This window comes from Eschrichtius robustus, chromosome 12 (genome assembly GCF_028021215.1).
Source record: "Eschrichtius robustus isolate mEscRob2 chromosome 12, mEscRob2.pri, whole genome shotgun sequence".
Lineage (NCBI taxonomy): Eukaryota > Metazoa > Chordata > Mammalia > Artiodactyla > Eschrichtiidae > Eschrichtius > Eschrichtius robustus.
Window position 1 is genome coordinate 70348206 of NC_090835.1, and position 20338 is coordinate 70368543.

The 20338-nt window shown below is 37.7% G+C and overlaps 1 protein-coding gene across 4 annotated transcripts in view; it reads left to right on the top strand.

Annotated features, from left to right (window-relative positions):
• KCTD20 (potassium channel tetramerization domain containing 20) overlaps positions 1 to 20338 on the top strand; it is a 111705-nt gene that overhangs the window by 83799 nt on the left and 7568 nt on the right. For 3 of the 4 annotated variants that reach the window (XM_068557367.1, XM_068557365.1, XM_068557368.1), the window contains 4 exons: positions 14109 to 14314; positions 16912 to 17185; positions 19585 to 19687; positions 20053 to 20173. In XM_068557367.1, coding sequence (XP_068413468.1) covers positions 14155 to 14314; positions 16912 to 17185; positions 19585 to 19687; positions 20053 to 20173 — 658 coding nt within the window. In that variant the 5' untranslated portion in view covers positions 14109 to 14154. Of the gene's footprint in view, positions 1 to 11358; positions 11413 to 14108; positions 14315 to 16911; positions 17186 to 19584; positions 19688 to 20052; positions 20174 to 20338 lie in introns of all 4 variants that reach the window. The other variant, XM_068557366.1, reaches the window with a different exon arrangement.

Below are 20338 nucleotides of genomic sequence, written 5' to 3' on the forward strand. Positions count from 1 at the left end.
ATTTCCTAGCCTATTAATGTAGTTTCACCAAGTTCTTGGGTATTTCCCTTTTTTCCCCATCCTTTGCGCATTTTTCTGTTGGGTTAGTTTCATGCATTTTCATAAGCCCTTGAATATTGTGATAATAACTCTTTGTAAAAGTCTGTTGCAAATACAGTTTTTCAAGTTTTTTTTTTCTTTATAGGATTCCTTGCCATACAAAAGTTTAAAAAAATTTTTGTAGTCAGATTTGTCTTTCTCTTCTTTTTTAGCTTTTGGGTTTTTGGTCTTGATTAAAAAGGCCTCCCTACTCTTAAGTTTGTAATCTCCTAGAATATCCTTCAAAAAGAATATTGTTGTGATTCAGTCTCTCATTCATGAGATGAAAGGGTATACCAGATGAGTTGTTCCCAAACATAGCTAGTCCACAGGATCAGCTGAGGAGTTTGTTAAAAATTCATATTCTTGGGACTTCCCCCGCAGTCCAGTGGTTAAGACTCCGCGCTTCCACTGCAGGGGCATGGGTTCGATCCCTGGTCAGGGAAATAAGATCCCATATGAAAAAAATAATTCACATTCTCAGATCCACCCTAGACCTACTAAATCAGAATCTCTGGGGAATAGGGCCCAAGAATGTTTTTAACAAGTTCCGCTAGGTGATTCTGATTATCAGCTAGACTTGAGAACCACTGGACAAAATAATCACTAAGGTCTCTTCTGATCCTAAAATATCACTTTTCTGTATTATGTAACTCTTGTGTTTCACATTCTCAACAACTAGGATTGTAAGCTCTTTGAAGGTAGGCAGGACTGTGTCTTAGGTACTACCCTTCTTGCTGTCAACCCACTGAGATCCTTTCATGCCTAGACAATTCCAATAACCTCTTACTCTTCTAGTCCCTCTGTGATTGTATTTATCTTAAAGCAACATGTTGAACATGACACTTCTCTGTGTAAAAACTTTGGCTACAAGACAAAGTCCTAACTGTATTTTACTTTATAACTCAAGGCCTCCATAAGCTAGCTCCAGCTTGGTTTTCAACCTTATCTTCTAGGGCTGTTGTATACAGCCATCTAAGTTGTGCGTTGTACAGCTCCTTAAATGATGGTGTGCATGGGGTTCCCTGAAGTCGTATGGTATGGTGATTCTGATTTCTCCCACCCTTCACTCTAACCTGGTTGCTCTCCCCACCGCCTGCACTCCTTCATATAGTATAAAGCCTGTTCACGCTTACTTTCCTGCTTGTTATACACCATTCACCCTGTCTAAAATGCTCTTTCCTTTTTTCTCTATCAAAGTTCTACCTATTGGGCTTCCCTGGTGGCGCAGTGGTTGAGAGTCTGCCTGCCAATGCAGGGGACGCAGGTTCGAGCCCTGGTCTGGGAAGATCCCACATGCCGCAGAGCGGCTGGGCCCGTGAGCCACAATTACTGAGCCTGCGCGTCTGGAGCCTGTGCTCCGCAACAAGAGAGGCCGCGACAGTGAGAGGCCCGCGCACCGCGATGAAGAGTGGACCCCGCTTGCCACAACTAGAGAAAGCCCTCGCACAGAAATGAAGACCCAACACAGCCATAAATAAATAAATAAATAAATAAAAATTAAAAAAAAAAAAAAAAAAAAAAGTTCTACCTATTAACATCTAAGAGTGGAGTATTAAACAGCCATTAAAAAGAATGAGGATGACTTCTAATCACTCCTATGGAGTGAATTTGAGGTATATTGTTAAGTAAAAATAGCAAAGTACAGGACTGGATATGGTATTCCATCTTTTGTATAAGAAAAAGAAGAATTAAGAATTTATATGTATATACACACATTATGCTTATTTCTGTAAATAGAAACATGAAAGATAAACAAATTAATAAAACTAGTTATCTGTAGGGAATAGATAGGAAAATATTGGAGGGAAAGGGGAAGGGAGAGACACTTCTCTGAGCATTCCTTTTTTGTAACAGTTTAACTTTTGAAGAATGTAAATGTTTTACATATTCAAAAATTAAATTTAAAAATAATGAAAAATAAGCTATAATTGAGTGTTTAAAAATGAACCTAAATTACAGGACATACAGAGAAAAAATAAAAATAAAATAACTTGAACATAGCACACTGACTGTACATCCCTAGTGGGATATACTTTAAGGACAAAAAGAATTGACCCCCAAAAGACTTAAACTCAGTAGGTTTATTGTTAGTAATATTAACATTATAATTTAAAAACTAGTTTATGAACCAAGATTTTCATTGTGAGAGAAAAGAGATAGTACTAATATAAAGTAAGTAAAGAAAAACTATAATGTTGAATTTGAGTTGAAAATATCAATATAAACTCTTTTTTTTTTTTTTTTTTTAATCCCCAACTTTGCTTCTAGACCATTTCAGGAGATGATGATATCTCAATAGCTATGAAGACACCTAGTGCTCAGATCCTGATTTATAAATGCTTTTGTCCACTAAAAGGAACAAAGGCTCCAGGGAGGAATAGCTGATTCTAGGTCTCGGTCAGAGATGGTAAAAGGTGAGCTTAGAAAAATCTTGTACAAAATAAAATAGAATAGAATAGAATAAAATAAAATAAAATTCCTCTCACACACACACACAAAAAAGAATAAAGCTGCTATGAACTTTCATTAAAAAAAGAAAAATCTTGTACAGGAAGTAGCCTCATCAGCCAGTAGAATTAGGGTTAAATGACACAGATGAAGGCTTGAAGGGAACCATATTAGCCATAACTGGGACTATTTATTTATTTAATTTGGTTGTGCTGGGTCTATTTGGTTGTGGCAGGCGGGCTCCTTAGTTTTGGCTCGCAGGCTCCTTAGTTGTGTCATGTGAGTTAGTTGCGGCACGCATGTGGGATCTAGTTCTCTGACCAGGGGTCGAACCCGGGCCCCCTGCATTGGGAGCGAGTAGTCTTAACCACTGTGCCACCAGGGAAGTCCCACCTGGGACAATTTGAACCAAAAATTGGACAACTTGAAAAAAAAGGATGGTAATGGATTGTTACAATACATTAGATTAAAACAAGTCTTTGAGTTCATAATAATACTTAAAAGGAAGATAAAGGGAGAGTGAAGAAATAGTTTACTTAACAGAAGAATGCTAGACAATAAATGTAGGAGGAATGATAAAATTAGAAAGTTATCATTTTGTAGTCCCAAATGTAATAACTGATTCAGGCAAGAATCATCAACAGATGCTAAAACCACTGGGTGAAGAGTTATTGGGAGATAGGGTATTAGATCTCTCTTTACAATGGATAGACCTATGGTCACCACTTTAACCACATGATCAAACTTATCCCCTGTAGTGGGGTAGCCTGGCATTATGTGCCTCTGATGTGATGGCATTTGGAAGGACTTAGCTTTCATCTATACATGTACATATTCTTGTTTAAGAAAATTAAACTTGTATCTAATCACATGGAAACAATCAGACGGATGTTAGAACTGACCTAGACTTTCTAATTTAAAAAATTTTTTATTTTTATTTTATTTTATTTTTTATTGAAGTATAGTCGATTTACAATATTGTGTTAGTTTCAGGTGTACAGCAAAGTGATTCAGTTATATGTTTTTTCAGATTATTTTCCATTACAGTTATTATAAGATACTGAATATAGTTCTGTGTTATATAGTGAATCCTTGTTGCTTATCTATTTTATGTATAGTAGTTTGTATCTGTTAATCCCTTACTCCTAATTTATCCTCCCCCCCTTTCCCCTTTGATAGCCGTAAGTTTGTTTTCCATATTTGTGAGTCTGTCTCTGTTTTGTATATAAGTTCATTTGTATTATTTTTCAAATTCCACATATAAGTGGTATCATAATATTTGTCTTTGGCTTACTTAGTATGATATTCTCTAGGTCTAACCATGTTGCTGCAAATGGCAATATTTCATTCTTTTTTATGGCTGAATAATATTCCATTGTGTGTGTGTGTAGGTATCTACCAGTCATCTGTTGATGGGCCCTTGGGTTGTTTCCATGTCTTGGCTATTGTAAATAGTACTGCTGTAAACATTTGGGTGCATGTGTCTTTTTGAATTAGAGTTTTTGTCTTTTCTGAATATATGCCCAGGAGTGGATCATATGGTATCTCTATTTTTAGCATGGAACCTCCATACTGTTTTCCATAGTGGCTGCACTAATTTACATTCCTACCAACAGTGTAGGAGGGTTCCATTTTCGGACCTAGGCTTTTTTAAAAAGTCAATTTCATGTAAAACAAAACAATCCCCCCCAAATTGCGGGGGTGGTGGTGGTGGTATAGAGTATGCAAGATTAAAAGACTCAGAACAACCAAATGTAAGGAATGAGCCTTGATTGAATTATGGATCCAAAAAAAAAGGTTCTGAAATTAAATATGAGGCCAATTGAGTAAATTTGATTATGGGTTATATATTAGTATTATGGAATTGCTCGTTTTCTTAGATGTGGAAACAGTACTGTTGTGTTTTTTAAGAGAATGTTCTCAGAATGTGCTTGCTAAAGTAACTGGGTGAAGTGTTGTGATGTCTGTAACTTTAAAGTGATTCAGAAAAATGTCTGTGGTGGGAGAGCACAGGCTCACACACAAATTAGGCAGATAATCATTGGTCAGTCTGGCGGATATATAAGATTTTACTGATTGTAATGATTTTTTCCATTTTCCTGTAGATTTGAAAAGTTTCAAAATAAAAAGTTGAGGAGAAAATCTTATCTTTACTTCAGAGCCCAGCTCAGATTCTGTCTCATATGAAGACTTCCTTTTCCCAACCATACTATCTAGAGGTGATTTTCTCTAACTTTTATGTTTATCTTAAAACCTGAATGCCACATGAGAGCTACCTGAGAAGTTGACTTTTTTAAAAATTATAAATTCCCAGACCCCACTGTAAAGATAGGCCCGAGAATCTGGAACCACTGGTTTGAATCACTTATTCTGTATTTATTACGTAAATTTGCTTATCTTTTTCATATATCCCCACCTAACCAGTTGGAGCTTAGCTCTAACCCTTGAAAATGTTGCTCAATCCTTTGTGTCCCTCAGTGCTGGCACAAAGTGCCATGTGCCTTCCAAACAGTAGGTGTTTGGAAAATATATGCTGACTGTATATGTTGACTAATTTGTTGATAATCTGAAGAGACTACCAGAAACTTCTCTATAATTTTGAGAGACTTAAAAAAAAGAAACCTGGCTGATAAAAGTGCTTAGTCAGTACAAAAGGTCCATTAGAAAACTGTACAGGATTTAGTTCTAAAACTACAGGTTTGGTTTACAGAAATAACATGTTTGTTATCAGCAAATGTTTGGAATTAAGAGTTAACAGTGGTATCATAATTAAGCTTTATTACCTCTGCAAATGGATATATAAGGATTCTAGTACTTGTTCTCTATAAAAATACAGATACCCAGAGATACAGAGAGTTGTTGGTACTGGAACTGAGGTGATGGGTAATGTGGAGGCTAGATGTTAATGCAAGAAAGAAGAAACAAGTAGAGATTTTAAAAATAAGGACTTTGAATGATTTTTGTAAGCTTGAAGCTAGTTTTAAGTACATAAACTGTAATAACAGCTAACTCTTTTCATTGTTTACCATATGCCAGAGATTGCTTTCTTTGAAGTATTTGTAATCCCTAAAACAGTTCTTCCACGTAGATACTATTATTATTAATTTATAGATGAGAAAATTGAGTCTCAGAGAAGTTTTTCATGGGCCCAGACTTACACAGCTAGTAAGCCGTGTGGGCTCCAAAGCACTTGCTGGTAATGTGAGAGGCAGGATAGCTTATGATTAAGTGTAGCTTCCCTTAGTTTGAGACTTCATGAGGGAACGGCATGGAAAATGGGAAAACCTTTTATAGCATTAGTTCTTTGAAAAGAAAAAAGCAAAAGAGAAAGGGGTTAGGGGAAGGGGATTGATCTTTACCAGGGATTAATTATACAATTGCTTAGGCCCACAGGGAGAGTATATAAGAAAGGAATGTGTATGAACCTTGACTGGTATTCAAGAAATGCAATATCATGAGAAGTTATTTTCCTGCACAGAAAAAAGTCTTCTAACCTATCTTTAAAGTATATAATGTATTTATGTGTATTAAAATAGCTGAAATAAACTTTTTAAAATTTATTTATTTATTTATTTATTTTTGGCTGTGTTGGGTCTTCGTTTCCGTGCGAGGGCTTTCTCTAGTTGCGGCAAGCGGGGGCCACTCTTCATCGCGGTGCGAGGGCCTCTCACTGTCGCGGCCTCTCTTGTTGTGGAACACAGGCTCCAGACGCGCAGGCTCAGTAGTTGTGGCTCACGGGCCCAGTTGCTCCATGGCATGTGGGATCTTCCCAGACCAGGGCTCGAACCCGTGTCCCCTGCAATGGCAGGCAGATTCTCAACCACTGCACCACCAGGGAAGCCCTAAACTTTTTTACTTTGAATTAAAATTTTGATTAAATACTGTCTCTTAATAATAAACAGCAAAAATGCTCTAGTATTAATACATCTAATTATCCACACATTTTAAAAAAATATTTCATTGGAATGAATTACAGCAGTGGTATTTTTAGGTAAAGCAAATTTTTACTTCCATATAGTAAGAGTTAAAACAAAGCTACATTCTGGGTAATAAACTGGTATGGGGAGTCTGTGTGCAACTGCCATATCCATTAAATTTACTGTTCTATGAAACTTAACACAGTAATTCTAAACTAGTAAAACTGGTGTTAATCATTGCAGAAAAAAAGGTAAACGAGCAGTTAAGACATAATTTTAAAGATTAGAAGGAAAAATTTACCTGTTGACAACTTAAAAATACCATTTTAGAAGTTCTAGATAAATGACATAGAGAAATGATGTCAAGATTGTTAAATTAAAATTATACATTATATTTGCACAGAAGTAAGATTAATCAGTGGAACAGAGTTTAAAAACCAGACCAAGCATAAATTATATGTTAGTATTTGATAAAGGTGACATCTCAAATCAGTGCAGAAAAAATGGACTCTTCAGAATATATTAAGGCAGTTAGTTGGTGAACCATTTGAATTTTGTTAGATCTATATACTGTGCTGTATGCCAAAAAGAATTCTATATGGGTTAAAGGTTACATGTAAAAAAAAGATATATGAAATCAGTTGAGTAAAATTTGGTACAACCATATAATAAAATCTTGTGTACCATTGAAAATGATTTAAGAGGGACTTCCCTGGTGGCACAGTGGTTAAGAATCGCCTGCCAATGCAGGAGACGCCGCTTCGATCCCTCGTCTGGGGAGATCGCACATGCCGCGGAGCACGTAAGCCCGTGCACCACAACTCCTTAGCCTGCGCTTTACAGCCCGCGCGCCACAACTACTGAAGCCCGCACGCCTAGAGCCCGTGCTCCGCAACAAGAGCAGCCACCGCAATGAGAAGCCCGCGCACCGCAATGAAGAGCAGCCCCTGCTCACCACAGCTAGAGAAAAGCCCGTGGGCAGCGATGAAGACCCAATGCAGCCAAAAGTAAATAAATAAATTGGGGGAAAAAAGAAAAATATTATTTAAGAATATGATTGACATACAGCCAAGTTCATGATATGTTAAGAATACCGTATAGTAGTGTTTACAGCAGAATTTCAAATTGTAAAAATAAAAGGAATATATGTATACTTAGGAAAGTTTGGAAGAGGAGTTACGGGTAATTTTTGTCTTTTCAGTATTTTCTTCCAGGAACAATGAAATGTACAGTACTGCCCAAGTGCAAGATTATTGTTTGTCTGTTTTTTAAAAATTCTACAGGAGTAAAAGAGCTAAAGAAAAGACAGCTTGAGGACTTCCCTGGCGGTCCAGTGGTTAAGACTCTGTGCTTCCACTTCAGGGGGCGCGGGTTTGATCCTGGGGAACTAAGATGCCACATGCTGCATGGCGTGGCCAAAAAAAGAAAGAAAGAAAAAAGACAGCTTGGCAGAAAGGGAAGATATGGTGTGTTCCTGAGGGAAAAATGGAAAGACACAGAAGATCAAAAGCAAATGGAAAGTTAGGCACCTGAGGCAAAAAATAATTCAGAGAATTCTAAAAGCAGTACAGTATGTCATTTCACTGAATCAAAAAGAGAAATGTAGCTGAAATCAGTAGAACTATACAATAGAACATAAAAAGTATATCCAAAAGTGGAGGATGGGTATGATGAGCTTAAAGAGCCAAATAAATGCTAACTCAGCAGTTAGATAAGGGAGATTCCATACTAACTATATGTCTCTTGCCCTTGTATAGCACTTAATGCTTTTTGAGGGCTTTTCCATACATCCTCATTGAGAAAGGATTGCCTAACTTGGTAGTGGCCAATATCATCCCATTTTTATGGATGAAAACACTGAAGCTTAAAGGACCTTTTCTTGGTGACGTGGGTTAGTAACAAAGCCAAAGCCAGAACCTGCTTTGCCTCAGTCTAGTGGGTGGTCTTGTCATCATATCTTGTTGTCATCTTAGACTTCCAGGGAGATAAGAGCAAGTTATGGGAAACAGCCAATGATTCTAGTCAAGTCTGACAAACTTGATGCAAATAAATCACTGCTATTACCTAATACCTACCCAGCATGGGTTTTTTTCCCCACCCACCCAAATCTTTTAAGGCTCTCAAAGGTGAAATTTTGCAAGTGTTGATAAAAATGAATGACTTTTTAAATGACCACATTAAAATGAGCTATCATATTTCACTTACCAAATTAGCAAAGATGAGGAAGACTGAAACACTGAGTGTTAGCCAGAGTTCTGGAGAATGGATGCTCCATGCTGCCCAAAGGAGTATAAATTGGTATATTTATAGAGGACAGTCTGGCAGTACATATCAAAACCTAAAAGTTATTTACCTTTCTCCATAGCAATTTTATTTCTAGGAGTTTATTCCAAGGAATAAATGGAGCAGATGGAGTAGATGCCCAAAGATATATCTGTATGTATTTTACCACAGCTTTGATTTTTGAAGTTTTTATTTCTTTCTGTATTGACTGACGTTTTTCATTGAGCATATATTGCAATATAAGCAGTAAAACACTAATGCTATTTTTATTCATGGAAAAATATAACCCTTCTATCACAGGATTCTTGCATTATGACTATAACTCCTGTTTGATAAGAACTGCAGCAACAATGACCCTGGAAGCTACTGGTTTTCTCTTTCTGACAAGCAATAGAAAGAAAAACTTCTAAAATCAATAATGGATGAAGGCAGGATGGTTTGGGGGAAGCAGCGTGATTAGATGAAAAGAATATGGGAAACAAAAGACCTAGATTTGGAATCTATCCTTGCCTCTTAGCCAAAGTTGTGATTTAGGCGAAGCTGCTAACCTTTCTAAAGCTTCTTGTTGTAAGTTTGTTTTTCAGCAGTGAAGTGAGGATAATTACAGTCTTTCTCCTAGGGTTGTTTTAGTTTCAAATGAGATTAGATTTGTAAAAGTTCTTTGCAGATTCTGTGGTTTGGGAATAACAATAATCCACTTTATCAAGTGCTGTGTGTGCCCTGCATTGTGCTAAGCACTTTAAGTGTGTTGCCTTATTTAATCCTTATATCAGTCCTGGGTGGTTAACGGTTATTATCCTCTCTTACAAGTGAGGGAGTTGAGACACAGACTTAGCCTGCCCAGGGCCACAGTTATAAGAGATAGAGCCATAGTTAGAAGTCATATTTGGGGAGCAGTGTAGCAAGAGGTCTCTAAGAAGTATTCATCTCACCAGTCTGCCAGAATTCTTTGAGGAAGACAGCAAGTATGGGGGAAGGGAGAACCCAGTGGCAATAACTTACTGACAGAGGTCTCTTTTCTTTGCTAAATTATTATGGGTTTGGGGACATCCTGTAGGAAAACTATGAGATTTAGAACTATTTAAAACTATGAGATTTAGAAATATTATGAATAGATTTTATATGGGCTTAATACTGGAGTGGTCTCACTCAGTATTTTTAGAAATAATCTAGAAAAAGGAAAACCAGAAAGCCTTAAACAGTCAGAAAACAGAATTTCTTCTGAGATTAGAACATTAGGGGTACACATGCAAAGGGAGTGAATAGAAAAGCTTCAGTGGAGTTGGTTTAAAAAATACATATACCCAGAGTACATTTTGAAGATGGCAGTCTGTTAGCTATCAATTAATAATATCCTAGGAGATCTCCTAGATATTTTAGATTGTATCTATCACCTCTATTGTCTCTCCCCTCACCTTCACCCCTTTTTAACCTTCTATTCGCAGAGATGCTGGGAATCATCACCAGAGAGCATATGTGAAGCAAAACTGGAAAAACTGTTCACCTTTAATAGAACACACTAGCAGAGTTCTCATTACTTTGAATTAAGAAAACACAGTGGAACTAGACTAAAGTCAAAGTAGTTAAAGAAATGTAGTGGTTTTCACATAAGAACAGACTGAAAGGACTAGGATTTGTCAGTCTGGAATGAAGGTTTGGCAAAGATATAATTACTTTCTAAATTCAAGTGTGGAGTATAGACGAAGGGTAGATTGGTTCATTTACCAAATTCTTTGGCATCCTACCTCATCTTTACCTCCTGGCTTTTACACAGAAAGGAGACATGGCCCTGAAGTATAAAAGGATCCTACCTTTTAGAAGATCATACCCTTGTGTCATTAACAGTCTGAAAGCATTATGCTTTTGAGATACATCCGAGTTGAGTTTGCCCCCACCCTCGTTCCAATGAGATTTTCAAAATCTGAGTAGTTCAATTGCAAGATACTGAACTTAATTAACTACAGATTACATTTCCATTATCTTGTTTTCTTCATAAATAATTGATTAGAAGAAATTGCAAGTGAAAAGAAGAAAATACATAGACTTATTATCTAGATTATTTTGGATTAATACTTGAGACGATTATGTTCTAGGGAGAAACCAGCATGTCCTTTTTTAGGTGCAAAGAATATGTGGAGAAAATCCCACTGTCAAAGATTGTATGCACATCTTCCAAGGTGGGGAGATTATGGTGCTAAATGGTTTTGCTGTTCCAGGTCAGCAAAAATAAGACTTAACAAAATAGGGGCCTTCACGGGAGCCTTATGAAATGAATAATAAAATGTATATTTGTGTAGCTCTTTAGAGTTTAAAAATGCTTTCACGTACTGTGCGGAAGTGATGCTTCAGCTGGCTTGCTGGATATTAAGCTTGTTTTGCTTCACAGCTATACAGTCTGAGTTCCATTATTAATATATTTCTAACTCCTAGTTCTTTTCTGAAGCAGTCTCTTCAGTGACTGTTAGGTGTACCAGGGGTGTGTCATGATCCTTTGTTTCCTGTAGTTGTACAATTGCTGTGACTTTTAGATCTGTGTTGGCCATGAATAGTTTTGTAGCAATAGAGAACTATATTGTTCAAGTGCTTTGCTTATTTCTTTCTTTCTTTTCTTTATTATTTTTTTCCTTAGATCTGTTCTGAGGACCAAGATTCAATTGGGGGATGGTTACAGAAATGAACCATGGTAGGCAATAAAAATATACATTCAAAGTTGAATAAAACATCCATCCTGCTCTGGTATATGTTGAAGAATTTGGTGTCGGTCAGTTTACTTCTTAGGTTTCATAGATCAAGAGAGTTTTCTTCTGTCATTCTAGGATTGTAGAAACATTAGTTTATAGGGGACTTTGGTAAATGATGGGTTAGGTAATTTCTTAAAGTGTGTGCCATTAAGCATTAATCCTGAGACGGTTTCTTGAAAAAAGGAGTTTTGAAGCCAAATTCTTTTGGGAAAACTGCAAATTGAGTCCTCTCCTGGAATTTCATGGTACACTCTGATCCTATTCATTGAAACATTGTTTGTAATAGTTCAGTTAGAAACAACTTAAAAATTCAAAGATAGAGTAGAATCATAGAATATTATACAGCAGTTAAAAAGGAATGAACTAGATAGATATGTCTTCCAATACGGGTGGATTTTTAGAAGGTTAATTTAGAAAAACGTATTGCAGAATGAGAATGATGTATATAGTTTGTATGTTTTTTTAAAACTGTGTGCTTTTATAGTATACCTGTATAGCATGAAAGCATTTTTTAAAGTCTAAAAGGCTTCATACCAAGCAGGTCATGATATAGTTACTTGGAGAAGTGACTGGGATTGAGTATGATGGATCAGTGTCCTTTCTTGCCTTATCTGTCAGGTTTGAATTTTTTTAGAAGGGAAATATTCATGTATTATTTATAATAAAATTAACAAGCATTTTATTTGTATTTAGTTAAGTGCTCAGCAAGTTACTTTCTTTTTCCTCATTGGAGATATCTACCCTGCTAATTTCCAAGTATATCTTTCTATTTACTAATTCATCGTATATAAGTTAAACTGAAGTTTGAGCCCTGGTATTATAGACTAGGAAGAAGATGTTTTCATTATAGTCTATTACAGTGAAACTTTTTCACACATTATAAGGAATAAATGAAGTAACTTATACAATAAATAATCTAGTCTGTGCAAATTCTTAAGAAATCAGCTTATTCAAATTTATTTTGTCTTGGTCCACGAGATCTTTTGGAGAGCAACAAAGAGAAGTTCGAACTTAGTTGTTGAGCGGCTAGTGAAGAGTTGAGAAGCAGCTCAAGTAGATGGAGTGAAACATAGTTCAAAACCAGTTAAGCTTAAAGAAGCAGACCCCCTTTTGGCCTTTCCAGTGTTAGTAATGCTTTTTCCAGTTTCATGGATCTTCTTTATCCTGTTCTCCAGACTTGATTTTGACTTTGACTTTGAAATCTTCTGAATCAAACTTGAAGGCAGTGGTGGTTCTATTTGACTTTACCAATTGCTGGGGATCAATTTTAAGGGGCTGAATTTTTTGTGTAAATATGTAAATATGTTTTTCTTTAAGAAAGGGTAATCCTGAAAAAGCTGTAGCCACATTATCAGGTTTTCCAACAGAACATTAACTTTATTTCCTCAATTTGCCTTATGTTGTAAGAGCTATTGTCTGAAAATTCAAGATTTCATCAACTTTGAAAGTATCTCTTCTTTAAAATTATGTTTTCAGGCATATGTGTTGGCTCCTTTTTTCAAAGGGGTCACTTTTATACTTCGTGCAAGTTAAAACAGGGACTAAATGATCAATCAATTTTATGCTCAAAAATGTATTAATACAGGTTATGAAGTGATTCAAAATTTAATGCACATTACAAGTGTTTATTGGCACCTCTGCATGCTTGCATCTCAGGAAGTTCAGAGTATTAAAATATGTTGCTGATCTTAGTGACATAACTTCGTCCTAAAACAGTGTTATCATGCAGTCCTTATGCATAAAAATTGCTAGTGATATGATTCTTCCACCAGAACACCAAGTGGAACTCAGTACTGTATAAACTGTGAAAGTGCTTAAGTAGGGTGAATTTCAGGAATTTTGTCAGCAGTTGGGCAGCCCCCACGGATGGAAGGGCTGCTGGGCAGGGTGTCATTACCTAGAAGAAAGGTGTGAGGCCTCCTGCTCAGGGCCCCCCCCCCATTCTGCCTAATCAGCAAATGCCTCGCACGTGGCAGTCACTCAGGAGGTGGTGTTCACAGTGGTTGTGCACTGCTGGGGGACAGTTAGCCTTATAGCCAGTGATATCTTGGTATAACTTTGAGGTGGGGGTTGAGGGTGGAGCATAAGGGAGAGAAAGTGAAAGAGAGAACTTATAAAGGAGAACTTGAGCAGTATAAGTAAATTTTTTTTTTTTCTCTTTAAGTGCAGGTGACTTCTGGTTTCTAACTCTCATACGAGCATTATAGTTGTGATTCTCATTTCCTAGTGCTTAATTGTTGCAGGAATGTATGTGTCTCAGTTTTTAAAACCATATGGGCTGGTTTTCTTTAATTGACAAATTGAACTCTTTGCCCCCTATGTGTCTCTGTGGATAAACACCACCAAATTATTTTACCACCATTTAATATGCAGAATTGAACGTGAATGTGGCCAAAGTCAGTGGATTTGATGTCTGTTTATGAATAAAGCTTAAAATTATTCCCTAGTAACAAGTTTATCAGCGTTCTTAGTGATTTGGTAAAGACAATTTAAATCACAATTTAGAGCACAATTCCTCTCAATATAAAATCACAGAAATGTTTTAAGATGTCATTTCTTCTCAGAATAAGAATGAGAGCTGTCTGTCAGTCCTCTAGTTAGGAGAAGGTTCTAAATCATGTACATTCCTGTCTTCCAGGATTTCTCCCTGATCAAGCAGACAGTTCAGGATACACAGTCCAAGGATGAATGTTCACCGTGGCACTGAGAGCGACAGGTTATTGCGGCAGGAGGCCAGCTGCCTGATGGATGAAGCCTCAGCTGCAGCCCAAGAAAAAGAAGCAAATAGCCTGGCTTCTTCTGGTCTTCAAAATCTTACTTATCCTCTAGGTCCCAGGAATGATGGTACGATGATTAGATCTTGACTTAATGTGGAGGGCTTTCTGACACCTCAGCACCTATTCTGCCCAGAAGGCATAAATGTTCTTAATAAATAAAATATCCAGTTAATTAGCTTTGCTTATATACCACAATTATATAAAGCTATCACAAAAAACCTCCACTTATTTAATCAGTTTAGTACATTTAACTTGGTAATGGTATAAGAAAAATAGTCTCAGGTTTGGAGTCAGAAGACAGATTCACATTCTAGCTCTGCTGCTTATCAGCTGTAACCATGGATGAGATCCTTAATCTTTCTGAGCCCTGCTTTCTTAATCTAGAAAACAAGGTTGTTAATAATTCTTCTTACCTCACACGGCTAGAAGACTGTTGAGTTAATGGATGTGAAGGCTCTTGGTAAATTGTCAGGTTCTTTTTAACTTTTAATAAAAACAATAGCAACAATAATAATAGCAATTACCATTTATTGAGCACTCACTATGCTAGAAACTTTACTTTTTTTAGATCAAGGGTGGCAAACTATGGTCAAATCTGAACCACTGCCTGTTTTTGTAAATAAAAATTTGAAACACAGCCATCATGCCCATTTGTTTACATACTGTCTATATGGCTGCTTTCCTGCTATAGTGGCAGAGACTGTGACCCACAAAGCTCAAAATATTTACTTTTTAGCCCTTCACAGAAAGTTTGCCGATCCCTGCTTAGATTAATCCTCCTGTTACAGATGAGGAAACTGAGGCTTCAAAAGCTTAGGCATAACTTGCTCAGGTTCACACTGCCAGGAGGTAGGGGACTGGGTGGGATTTAAACCTCTGTCTTTCCGGCCAGCGTTCGCTGTTGTTTTATATATATCAACGGACAAAAAAGCAGAGTGTGACTGCCACCCTAGAGTGCCCCATTACGGAGAATTTATGCAATGAGTCTCTTTTCCTACTCACCCATTTAAGCAGGGTGGAACCTGAGGCATCCTTCAGGAATCAACCCAATTTAATTGCGTCATAGCTGGGGGAAAATCAAGTGTTCTAAAGAACTGAATAAGTTAGGTACCTACTTTCATTTTTAAGAATAGCACTTTGAGTGTTGAAAGCCTGTCTTGGTGATTAAAGCGTTTCTTGCTATAGGCTTGCCCATGGATTGTGTGGTAACTTAGCTCTTTGTAAGTTGAAAATTTATCAGAAGCTCTAGGATATGATCCGTAAACAGGTTTTTGGTCTAGATTTTGGTTTCCTTTTCTCTAGAAGCAAATGGGGAAAGAATTGAGTGTACTCTAGCTAACAATGAATTATTGTGTACAAACTTAAAATACATGAAGGGCGGGAGTGAGACATTAAGTTGTATCTATAACATTGTATTTCTTTCCAATGTAGGAAAATGTTAGCTAGCCAAATCTAGGTGATGTATACATATTGTATTAACTCTGCTTTGGTATATTTGAAATTTTTCATTAAATAAAAAAACATTATTTTAATATATTAGGAGAACTCCCTATTTAAAAGAATCTTCTAAAAAAAATGTACAGCTATATAATAAAAACAGCAAACATCAATTAAAAAAAAAAAAAAAAGAATCTTCTGGTAATCCTTTTGAAAATACTTTCCCCTGATTCTCTTCTGTATACATACAGATTTCATATAGTTTTAAGCCTGTTTACATGATGTGGTATTAATACATTTTTAAGTGCTCTCACATACTTTATTTCAGTTGATAGTTAAACCAGTCCTGTGAGGTAGGTGGAGTGAACATTATTTTCATTTTACAGATGATGAATCAGGTTTAGAAAAATCAAATAAATTACTTAAAGAAAATGGCTCTTTGGTGATACTAGGACAAAAACTCAGATTCCATGAATGAATCCTAATCCAAGACCATCCGCACTGGAACTTTTCTGTTGAGAGCAAGACCTGCCTGTTCAAAAAACGGTGTTGGTAATGTTAGGATTCTCCTATGCATAGTGAAAATGCATTTTTCAGTGAATTTCTAGGAAAAGTGACAATTAGAGACTATCACTATCCTTTCTGGAAAATAACATTTAGAAATGTTTTTTAAGAATGTGGAAAACAAATCGTTTTGGCTAACAGAGTTATCAAGTTCCTTAAATAAAACACAGGAAATATGAGTGTTATTTAGAGAGAGAAATGAAAACGGAAATAAAAAAGCGATGCCTCTGTGAAACAAGACTAGGGAAGGTTAAGCAGTATGGCAAAGGATTGCTTGTTTTCCACAGAAATGCTTCTCTAGTGTTTAATTATTTTTAACCATGTGTGTAGTTTACTTTAAAATTGTTTAATTGTTCTATTTTAAAGTGTAGGCATTACTGTCTTCATTCTCCCCTCCCCAGCGCGCACACACACACACACACACACACACACACACACACACACAGAAGAAAAAGTTCAGGGGGATCCAGTATGAGTCTCTAGTTTGTGTTTTTTCTTTACATGTTTTAGCCAAGAGTTTTTGCGTAAGGATACTTAAAGTTTGGGTTTTTTTGTTTGTGTAATGGTTTTTGTTCTTGTTTTTTTTTTAAAGAGGACAAGGTTTATTTTTCCCCAGGGCTTTTTGCTGTCAAGTTATTTTGGTTTGTTTGTATGATCTTTTAGACCTTCCACTTGACTCTGCCTCTCAGCCAGCAAATCTTCAGTTCCCTCACATGATGCCACTTCCTGAAGACATCAAAGGCTCTTGCTTCCAAAGTGGGAATAAACGGAACCATGAACCCTTCATCGCTCCAGAACGATTTGGAAACAGCACTGTGGGCTTTGGCAGTAACGTTCATTCTCAGGCACCAGAGAAAGTGACCCTTCTCGTAGATGGCACACGTTTTGTTGTCAATCCACAAATTTTCACTGCTCATCCAGATACCATGTTGGGAAGGTAACTGATAATAATTTCCTTCCAGATTCACTCTGTTCTCTGTGAATAGAAATACCTGCTGTTTGCCTGGCATTAGATTTGAGAATAAAAACATTTCATTGCTTATTTTTCTACCTTCATACTTTTGCGAGACAGAGGACATAAAAACCTTATATGTGTTGGTGATTTTGGGGGGTGGGTACTTTCATTTACAAAACCAGTATAGTGAAATGAGCCCCCCTACAAAAGGGAGTGCAAAAGGTCCAAATGGTGTCAATTTCTAATGCCTCCACTACTGTTCAAGTTTTCTGAAACTGGTTCTTTGTATCTGGCTGTTTTGTTTGACGATTGCTCTCTTTATTCTTCGTGTTCCTTCCTATGTGTTGCTTCATTCAGACTATAGTCTTACCCTCCCCTCACCATCTCCTGCCTCCAGCTTTTTAGGGTTAGAGTTTAGTGATGGAAGGAGTCTACTGAGGAGGAGCGCTGTCCAGGAAGTACTTTCAGAGCCTGGGCTGGGAGTTAGGAGATCTCTTTCTGGCCAACTGTAGACCTTAACATGAAGAGCAGATTGGGATAAGAGTAAAATAATTTGAGTGTATACACACACAAGCATTTGGCTTTTGAGGATTTCATCTAGTACTTGAAAGTGGATGTAACCTCACTCCGACTTTGAACTAATTTGAACTGAATTAGAAATCAGAATGGACCACACTAACTAGCTGAATTTTAGGCTAAGTGGAATCTAGCTGTTCAAATATGTGTGTACTTAAACATATACATACAAATTCATGATGAACCATTTTTAACCAGAGCCAAACCTATATATTTCTTAAACATCTGAATTAAGATTAAGATAGAACATTAAAACATTTTCTAAATTGGCCCTAATCAGACTTGACTTCACGTCCTCAGTCTTGGTATCGCCACCATTTCCCCCCAGGCCCTTCCAAAAGGGCATTCCTCAGGGTAGGCTGTCTGTCTGAAGTAGGTTGCCTCCAAAAGTAGCGCTCAAGAAGAGAAAAGCAAGCATTTTCTGGGTAATAGACCCCTTTATCTACATGGTTCATCAGCTGAGTCAGCCGAGGTCATGAATTCTGAGTTTCTTAGGTTTGTTCTGTCCTGTGGCTACGTAAAGTATTCATAAGCCTAGCCAGTGAGCTTACAAATGTGGGCCACTGGTCACAAGGGGGACAAACTAAGAAGCTGAGAATGGATTAATGCAGATCCGTGCCACTACTGGATGAATGACTCTAAGGGGGGATTATGTTTATGGCATGTTGTTCACTATTTTGACTCATAGCTGTCTCGGCTACACTTCAACCAAAACATTCCAGAAAAATGTCAGCATCCTTTGAAGACTACTTTTATCTAAATGGATTTCTTATGTATGGTGTAGTGATTTGGAAAGCATGTGAGTCTTTTTCAGACCTTGGAAAACAGCCAGTTCAGGGTGGAGGATAACAGTTTTGAACAGTTGGACAGCAGGGCTTCCCAACAGGTTAAGGAAGGAAAAGGCAGTGAGTCCCCAGTGGGCCAGCTGAAGATACCAGCACCTGCCCTGTCCTGGCTTCTCCTTCCACAGCTCCTACACAGACGTGCAGCAGGAGTAGTAGAAGTCATGGGGCCAGTTTTACTGGAGGGGATCTGAGAGAGAGAGGAAGGATGGGAAAAGATGAATATAAAAGCAAGACTTCCTCCCTGTGCCCTCATGAGCTCTGAATTCATGCCCAGAGCAGGCCTGCCTCTCTGAAATATGTCAAACTGCTGATGATCCTAATACCTACCCCCCTTTTCTACTTGACCTGAAATTCCCATCATTAGTTACTCCTTGGATTGAAGAAGGGCATTTTTTCCGGAGTTACGCCATTAAAATCTACCAGGAAAGGGAAAGCAGTAATATCTGCACCTACTAATACAGATTCATCTATCAGATTAGATATTGAAAAGGAAAACTCAGAGATATCGAGGATGGTGTGCTGGATAGGTACATGTTGATGGGTGAGGAGAAGGAGACACTGTCTTCCTGAGCTGCCAGTGCGTGGGCAGGTTCCTGGGCGCTGGGGAGGGCGTGAGAGGCGACTGTCACACACTCCAGAGACTTTCCAAGGGCCAGCTCTGCAGGTGCTGTTCTACTTTCTTTGCTGTCACAGAAGCTCACTACGGTGAACTGTGAGGGCTTGCTGCTTTGTTCTTCCTTGCACTCAAACACTGAAAGCAATTGCTGCCGCCTTTTCCTATCTGAAGGGAGTTTCCTAAGACTTGAGTGTGTCATATAGGGGTTGAGTCCTAGTGCTCTGTTTTTAACTTACACTGAAAGAGTGGAACGGAGTCTTCCAGAATGAGGTGAAGAAGGGAGAAGTCTCATCTGTGAAGAATCCTGCTGCAGCGGGTAACATTGTTGCCTGGGTATCTTTCAGGATGTTTGGACCAGGAAGAGAGTACAACTTCACACGGCCGAATGAGAAGGGCGAGTATGAGATTGCCGAAGGAATCAGTGCAACTGTATTTCGAACGGTGCTGGTGTGTAGTGGCCTTCTTGTTACATCATCTTCCCTGGGGGGGGTGCATGGTCAGAAGCCTTGAGAGTTCCATCAGACTGTGTTCTGACTTTAGGGTTTCTCATTTCTAGTTATTGCCTTTCCCGCTTTATTTTCTGTTCCTATAATTCTTAAGTCCTTCTTGCTTATGTGAGCTCAGTCAGGTATCAAGTTGTGATTAAACATGGCAAGATGACCAGGAGCCACTTTGCTATCTAATGAATCACCAACTTGGTGATAGTTCTAGTAACCCACCACTTTAATAGAACCAGGAATGAGTAGGGGGTTGAAGAGGGAATTTTTCATGTTGTTCTTTGCCTACATTTCTTCTTCCCAATTTATTTATAGGATTATTACAAAACTGGTATCATCAATTGTCCTGATGGCATCTCTATCCCAGACCTTAGAGATACGTGCGATTATCTCTGCATTAACTTTGACTTCAACACTATCCGATGTCAAGATCTGAGTAAGTACAGGAGAAGCTGCCAGCTGCGTTTGAGCAGCTGAACTTTGAGTGTGCTTGGAATTGACATTTTTTATTACTAAACAAAGCGTTTCAAGTGTGGGTTGAAAATCATCTGTAGAGGCAGAGACGTACTAACCATTCCCTCTCTTGTTTCAAAGCTCTGTG